The sequence below is a fragment of the Macadamia integrifolia genome, chromosome 1 (genome assembly GCF_013358625.1).
Source record: "Macadamia integrifolia cultivar HAES 741 chromosome 1, SCU_Mint_v3, whole genome shotgun sequence".
Classification (NCBI taxonomy): Eukaryota; Viridiplantae; Streptophyta; class Magnoliopsida; order Proteales; family Proteaceae; genus Macadamia; species Macadamia integrifolia.
The window spans coordinates 34,132,153-34,140,599 of NC_056557.1; the positions used below are offsets into that span (position 1 = coordinate 34,132,153).

At 39.1% G+C, this 8,447-nt stretch overlaps 1 protein-coding gene across 5 annotated transcripts in view; it reads left to right on the plus strand.

Moving 5' to 3' along the window:
- The window catches only part of LOC122084881 (phospholipase A I), a 10,783-nt gene extending 4,081 nt beyond the window's left edge, over positions 1–6,702 (plus strand). For 2 of the 5 annotated variants that reach the window (XM_042653304.1, XM_042653317.1), the window contains exons 10-18: positions 141–302; positions 498–690; positions 815–951; positions 3,151–3,289; positions 3,505–3,708; positions 3,804–4,284; positions 4,387–4,603; positions 4,692–4,781; positions 6,026–6,702. In XM_042653304.1, the coding sequence (XP_042509238.1) occupies positions 141–302; positions 498–690; positions 815–951; positions 3,151–3,289; positions 3,505–3,708; positions 3,804–4,284; positions 4,387–4,603; positions 4,692–4,781; positions 6,026–6,469 (2,067 nt within the window). In that variant the 3' untranslated portion in view covers positions 6,470–6,702. Of the gene's footprint in view, positions 1–140; positions 303–494; positions 691–814; positions 952–3,150; positions 3,290–3,504; positions 3,709–3,803; positions 4,285–4,386; positions 4,604–4,691; positions 4,782–6,025 lie in introns of all 5 variants that reach the window. The other 3 variants (XM_042653324.1, XM_042653331.1, XM_042653310.1) reach the window with 2 other exon arrangements.
- Positions 6,703–8,447: the final 1,745 nt, after the last annotated feature.

An 8,447-nucleotide genomic window follows, 5' to 3' on the forward strand; every position in this document is an offset into this window, starting at 1 on the left:
GCCCCCCCCCCCCACCCCTGCTGAAGCTGTGAAAGTAAAATTATTATTTTTCATGAGTTCTCCTGACAAATATATTCTTGAGGACAAGATTTATGACCAGGCCCCAAACCTGCATACCTTACCTTAAATTTCGTTTACAGCACAGTGCAGATCAGTTTGAGAGGTTGTTAAGGGAGATGTGTGCTGATGAGGATGGAGACCTTTTGATAGAGTCGGCTACGAAAAGCATCCCCAAAGTTTTTGTGGTGTCAACTTTGGTCAGCATGATGCCAGCGCAGCCATTCATTTTCCGGAATTATACCGTGAGCTGTTTTGACCTACACATCTTTTATCTTATTTTAATTTAGACGATAGTAGTTTGTATCTATCTTTTATCTTCTATCAATTTAGAAGATAGTAGTTTGTATCTGATCTCTCAAGTTATGAAGGTCATGTATGGTAATCATCAACCTTTTCTTCAAATAAACTTAACCTTTTTTTCTCATTTTGACTTGCAGTATCCTATTGGAACACCAGAAATGCCTTTGGGAACGGGTGAGAGTCCAGCTTTCACTGGGCTTGGGACAGCGGCTACTGGCACTCAAACTGGCTATAACCGCAGTGCATTTATGGGAAGTTGCAAGCATCATATTTGGCAGGCTATACGGGCATCATCTGCTGCTCCATATTATCTTGATGATTTTTCTGATGGTATCTTCTCTGAATGCTTAATTGGTCATTCCTTTGGTACTCTCTTTCCTTTATGTCCTAAATGTTTTGTTTTGTATTCTTCCTGATCCTAAATGTTTGTTTATTCTCCCATATTTTCTTCTAGATGTGAACCGCTGGCAAGATGGTGCAATAGTAGCGAATAATCCCACTATTTTTGCCGTAAGAGAAGCACAACTTCTATGGCCTGATTCCAAAATTGACTGTTTAGTTTCCATTGGATGTGGTTCTGTTCCAACAAAGGTAATGGCATAATTATCCTTTCTTCTATTAAACTCCCCTCCTCCCACAGAAAAAAAGGGCGCAGGGAAATAATTTTAGGGCTTTCTCACGGGCATGGAAAAGATAGATTTATTGATCTCTTTTGAGAAATTGAATTTGGAATTGAGTTAATTTTCTTTCTTGTCATAATGAGTGAATAAAGTATCATGGTATTTATTATTTTTGAAAATGATGTCAAAACCATAGGGTGTAGTGGAATCTTGCACACAAGAACATTTTTAGCCATAGGATGTGGCAGTTTACATCTCTGTTGTTCTATTTAACGGCATTGCATCACCTGAAATTCATCTGACTCTTCTAAACCAAAACTGATCACCGCCAATGTCATTGCTACTTCCTTTGCCCCCATCACTTACCCCTCGTGGCCACCGCCGAGGCATCCGTCGTTTGATTTGTAGCTGATAAACCAGGAAGCCTGCTGACATCCTAGTGGAAGCCCTCGAACGTGAAAACGTAACCACTGTCTTCGCCTACCCAGGTGGAGCCTCCATGAAATACACCATGCCCTCTCTCTCTCTCCTCCCACTGGCCCGCCTTGCCCTGCCCCTCCCCTTTAGATATCCGCCTCTAAATCCCCCCTCCCCACCCTCGCTTTCCCCCGCCCCAACCCCTCCCTTTCTCCCCCTCCCCGCCCTCTCTCCCATCCTCAGCTCTGCTCTCTCCCTCACTCCCACCCTTCTCTCTCTCTCTCTCTCACACACACACACACACCTGTCCCCCCTTCAGCAGCGCTCCCTCCTGTAACGTGTAATATCCCCCAACGTTGCCAAAGACGTTTTGGCAGAGCATTCTCAGCTACCGCACAGTTCCTCAGCTGTGAAACTCTAACCAAAACGCTAAACGAGAGCCCATCACTCTCCTATCTTTACATTTCCCCATCAGAGGTGTCGGTATGAAATTATGCCGGTGGAGCTCCACTCTCCGAGATGGGTGGAGTCATTGTTGCAAGAGGTCATAGGTGAGAAAGGAGGTGGAGGGCATAGAGGGGGCAGGGAGAGAGACGCAGTAGTGGCAGTGTGTTGTAGCGACATGGGTGTGGAGGGTGCAACGGTAGTATAGAGAGATGCAGTGGTGGATGGATTTGAACAACTGAGATGCTTCTTGTCCCATTCAACTGTCAATAAGGTGCTAGTATGGAGATTCTATTATACACTGCGAGACTGTATATCCCCCTGCCTTCTTATTTTATTAACCATTCTAAAGTAATTAGACATTGAGAATTTTAAGTTTTCTAATGTAGCATAGGACGTCTTCATTTGCTTTCTATTCTCAAATTTTGCCATATTTTTAAGAGGGGGGTGGGGGAGGATTTGCTTGAGTACTTTAGTTTAAAAGCTGGACTGGACCAGCCAATCGAGCTGGCTTTCTCTCTCCAGTTCAAATGCACCCAAACCGGTGTGGCTTGAAACTGCATCCAGGTTTGTTTTCAAGGTCGTCTTGAGACTTGGTTGTTTTTCTTTTTAAACCTTTTGGTTTATTTCTGTAAATTTTGGAACATTTTTTTAACTTATTTTGATAAACCAGTTTTGATTGGTTGATAGACTCAACACCATGTTGAACCAGGTCAAGGTGGAATGGTCAAGGTGGAATGAACACTCTTTAACTGTTTAATCATCGTTCCAATTTCAAAAGAATGCATATACTCCTATTGGGTACCACAAATATGTACCATATAACATGCTTTAGCCACAAGGGAGTTGATTGCTCCGTTTTGCTAAGTTTGGATCCTAAACTTGGGCTTGTTCTAAAATTTGGGCCATATGTTTTTGGTCATGCCTGGACTTTGGTCCTATAAAATTTTCATATGTACATACTAAATACGGAAGTGCATAAAACAAAAAAATTGTCTAGTTCAGATCCTTCCTTCTCTAGCATCCGGTTGGATTTTGAATGTGTGGATCACATTTGTCTTCCGATCTAGACCTGTATACATTCATATATATGTCAATCCAATCCATTTGTAGTTGTTTGCTGTTTATTTAAAGTAAAATTGCATAACAATGAAGAAAATAGTGACAAACTCAAAGTTGTTTCCATCATTAAACAATCAACTATATATATATATATATATATATTGTTATAAATATTGCTATTTGTATGTAAGTTTATATATTGTTAAATTATGTAAGACTGAATTTGTTTTGTGCTTGATAATTATAGGCCCGCAAAGGTGGGTGGCGTTATCTAGATACTGGGCAAGTATTGATTGAGAGTGCATGTTCAGTGGATCGAGTCGAGGAAGAACTAAACACATTGCTACCAATGCTTCCTGAAATTCAATATTTTCGGTTTAACCCAGGTAAAGTCTTGACTAAGGAATTCTTCTCATTGTCTACCGACAGGCATGAGGGCATTTTCTGTAGAATTGTTGACAACTTGTATTTCACATAGTTTTTTTTTTTTTTTTTTTTTTTAGTTTGAACTAAGAAAAAGCTTACTTAGCTTGCAACTTACTAGTAAAGAACATCTGTGGAGTTCTAATTCAGCATTGCCATTTTCGGTTCACATGCATAGTTGATGAGCGCTGTGGTATGGAGCTGGATGAAACTGATCCTGCAATTTGGCTGAAGTTGGAAGCTGCTACAGAGGAATACATGCAAAACAATTATCTGGCTGTCAAGAATGTATGCGAAAGACTACTTCTACCATACCAAAACGAGGAAAAGTGGTCAGAAAAGTTGAAACCTCAGAATCTTAAAGCAAAAACTTCAAATACAGGTGTGTTGTGGTTTCTCGTCATTCCTCTCTGTCACTTATCTAGGGAAGCTTGTTTTTCATTGTCTGATGCAAAGTTTCAATCTGGATTGCTGCAGTTACAGATGAGAATAGCCCCTCATTAGGTTGGAGGCGTATGGTACTTCTTGTGGAAGCCTCTCATAGTCCTGATTCAGGGAGAATTGTTCATCATGCCCGGTCTCTTGAGACCTTCTGTGCCCGTAATGGAATAAGATTATCGATTGTAAATAGGATCGGGGGATTTTCAAAGGCAGTCCCTGCAACAACATTTCCCACACCATTTACATCACCTATGTTCACTGGAAGCTTTCCTTCAAGCCCACTTCCATTCAGTCCTGATATTGGTCTGCATAGGATCAGCCGAATAGATTTAGTCCCACCACTAAGCTTGGATGGATTTCAATCTGGGAAGGCACCTGGTTCACCTCCGAAATCTCCTACGGGAACCGGGCAACTTAGCTTACCTGCTCGATCATTGCATGAGAAACTACAAAATTTGCCCCAAGTGGGCATTGTACATTTGGCTCTTCAAAATGATCCAGTTGGTTCAATACTAAGGTGAAATGTTTCTCACATGCTTTGTGTTGATAACCCTTTTCCTGTCATTCAAACTGGTAGGATACATGTTTGAGTTTTAACCTAGTTTATGTTCAATTGCAGTTGGCAGAATGATGTATTTGTGGTTGCTGAACCTGGAGAACTTGCTGATAGATTTGTACAGAGTGTTAAATTTAGTCTGGTGTCAACAATGCGCGATCGCAGCAGAAAGGATGCATCAGCACTAGCAAATGTTTCTACTGTGTCTGATTTGGTTGCATACAGGCCATACTTTCAAGTTGGAGGTATTGTCCATCGGTATATTGGACGTCAAACACAAGTAGGTTTCTCTTTGTTAGTTAATCATATCTGATTCTTCACTCCTTTGGTGTGATAGAAATTAATCATTTATATGATGATCCATGAAGGTCATGGAAGATGACCAGGAAATTGGGGCATACATGTTTCGCCGGACAGTGCCTTCTATGCACCTAACACCAGAAGATGTTCGTTGGATGGTATGTTTGCAGACTCTGTTTTAGTTTTCTTGTACTCTATTGATGGCAGCAGATGAAATTTCCAATATATACTCCCATGTGGACTCCTTGTTTATCCGATTTAGCACTACACTAGGTTAATTATTTATTTATCTATTTATTTTTAAATTTAGGCAATCTATAGTTCAGATTTTCATCATAGAGTTGTGTTATTTATCCTATTTAGCACTACACTACACTTTGGCTTGACCGATCTATATGGTATGTCAGGTACACAGCCGATACCTTATTATAGTCTGTCGTTATAAGTTGTGGTTGATTTGTATTGGTGCATCAGGTTAACAGCCGGCAGTTATTATAATTAGCCATAGCCCATCAATTTTTTTCCATGGATCCTTGCACTCGTCCTTGCTTGGAATTCCCATGTAACCGACCCCATTAAGTTGGGATAAGGTTTTGGATGATGTTGTTGTTGTAGCTGTGTAATTTTAAAGCAGGTTTTGGTATGCCATTCGGTCTAAAGGGAGAAAGTTGAGCCTTCTTGGCAAAATTTCTCTCTTCCGCTTGTCAATCTATATGCTTCTACAGTAGTACTTGATTCCTCAATCTCAATGAGCAAACATTGGCAATTAATGCGGGAAGGAGTTATAGGATAGATGGAATCTTTGCAGAAGTATTTCTTTTTATGTTTAGGGATTGTTCAATTAATCGAGTTCAAAGAAGTCGTACCTCTTTCAGTTATCATTAAGATGCTATAAAAAGGGGGGAGGTTGCAGGGAGGTCAAGGTGGAGACCCTCCTAGTGATGCTTTGTGATATCTTCTAGTTATTTTATTGGTGTACTTGCAGTAGAAAATCACTTGCCTCATGGCAAGGGGAAATCTATTGTGAGCTTCTCTTCATGTCACATTATGAATCTTCCAGAAAGAATTTGTAGATAATTATTGGAGAATGTTTGTTAGATTTTAAATTTCAACACTTTCTAGAAATCTCGCAGCTGTTTGTTTATATATACATTAAAATGACATTTGTAATTTTCCGTGGTTATCATAGTAATTTTATGAATCCCCTTGTAGAACATCACAAATTTTCTGACATAGATCCCTTGTAGAACATCACAAATTTTTTGAAAATGTCAGATCTGCTGCAGTCGTAGCATGAATTATATGCTTTTGATGAAGTTGCTTCCGTTTGTACTATTGTTGTGTTCATTTTGTTTCACCCTGCTCATCCAGCTACTGCTTTTGATGCTTGTGAAATCTTCAGGTTGGAGCATGGAGGGACAGGATCATTATATGCACTGGAACATATGGGCCTATACCAAATTTAGTGAAGGCCTTTCTGAACTCTGGTGCCAAAGCTGTTATTTCGCCATCAATGCTGCCACCAGAAGCACCCTTGACACCATTTCATGGGTCAAGTGAGTTCAGTGTACCAGAGAATGGGAAGTTCGAAATCGGAGAGGAGGCAGAAGATGAAGAGGTGGAACCTCCAAGCCCAATGAGTGACTGGGATGACAGTGAACCAGAAAAAAGCTTTGGGCATTCAACGAGTTGGGTGGACAACGAAGAAGAGGAATTGTCAAGGTTTGTTTGCCAATTATATGATGCATTATTCCGGGAAGGTGCTACAGTAGATGTGGCCCTTAAACAGTCTCTTGGCTCACTTTCAAAACTGAGGTATTCGTGCCACCTTCCCCAAACACCATAGGTTGTACAGTATGTAAGGATACATAAAAAGAAAATAAAAGAAGCATTCATAGTAATCAATTAATTTAGAAAATAAGAGGGAAAAAGATTAATTTTGAGGCTCGCAAAAATTTGTATGTGGTTATATTTTTTGTTACAGTATGCTTGTTTTATTTAATTATATTTTGTTGCAATTTGTATTTATTTACAGAGATAACAATTTTATACAAAAAAAAAAAAGGGTGTTTGATGTCATACAGAATATGTTAGGTTGTTTGTTAGAACTTCGGTTGGAATTGGAAAGGCCAGCTCTAGGCCCTTGTCAACCACAAACATCAAACAAGAAACCGTGATATGTTTTTCTTTTCGGTACAGCTTCACCACCAAAGATGTTTAGATTTTATAACCAGTGCAAAAGGGAGCTAGAAATATAAATGGCTAACGAGGTGGGTTAGTACATGATTGTGCCAGTGTGAGCTAGATTCACTGGAAATAAAAATAATTTCCAGTAAAATTTACAGCTCCTAGCCTCCCACAACTAAGGATGTGAATTTGAAACTGAAAAGTTTACTGAAACCGATTCGAGCCGTGTACTCCAAAACCATAAATGGTTTGGTTCTGGTTCAAGTTTAAGACCGATTAGTTAAATGGGTCAGGTTGGGTCGGTTTTAACTATTTAACCCGTTGGTTTCAACTGAATTGACATCATGAAAGCCGAACCATTTAAACCATGAAAATCGATTTGATTAACCCATATAATGATTAAATATTTGGTTGTTTTAACAAAACATAATGGTTTAATTTAGGGAAGAATTAAGGGCCATAGAGGCTGTCCAACCGTCTATTTAATAATTTATTCATATTATGTAGTTATGTAGTTAAATACTTGTTAAACGCCTCATTTAATTGATACAAGATTGAAGCATTTATTAAAAAAAGCAAATTTTAGTAAGCATGCAAATAAAATAGAAAGCCGATTACCAACTGTTTAGAAACCGTGTGGAATAAACCGTGATCAAAACCGTTTAAAAGCATGAAACTAACACCATTAAAAAACTGTGGAACCAAAACCGTTTACTAAACGGTTGTGGTTTTAGAAAGTGTAACCGTTTAATAAATGATGCGGTTTTGGTTTCAACGAAATAAATATGAATGGAATCGAATCAAATTACACCATATACATTGAAACTAAACCGATTGACACCTTTACCTACAACTCCTACAATTGGTTATATGAAGAAAGCAACAAATCATTGAAAATGAGGAGTGATTGGTCCCCAACCTGATGCCAACGCAGGCTGAGTAAGGTGAATGTTGTCTATACTTTTGATATTCAAAATGTGTTCTTCAGTTCTTAGCTACAATGTTACAAGTAAGGTTCTCATTACATTACCAAAACAAAAATTTGGTCCTTTGATTTAACTTAGGACCCAATTTCCCTCCACTAGTCTTCATCCACCCCCTTTGACCCTCTATGATAAAGGGTGGAGTCTTCACCAAAAGAAAAAATAATAGGGGTGAAAGTTAATGATGAACCAAGAGTTCAATCATATGCTTGGTTATCGAAGGCCGATGCTTGTTTGCACGTCGGATTCAATTCAAGGTATTAAAGTTAGAAACAAAAACTGAACTGTTCTAGTATGACAAATCGAAACAAATTAATAAAGGGTAATTTACAACGCCACCCCCTGGAGAATGCCAGTATTATAGGGACACCCTCTCTCTTTCACCAAATTATACTCAAACCCCTTACAGTCAGTCTCCGTTAAATAAAGATTTGAAATGACATTTTTACCCTTTTAACTAAAACAAACAAACCAAACTAATTCCAGGAATATATAAACTTAAAATGGAATATTTACTCACCATCTTGGGAGTCGGTAGAGGCAGCTGCGTCGTGAATTCCTCCGGTATAGCACACCAGAAACAGCGGCAATTGGATTGCCATGGGAAAATCTCAACCCTTGTCCTTTCCCTTCTCATCTCACCTAAACGAAATG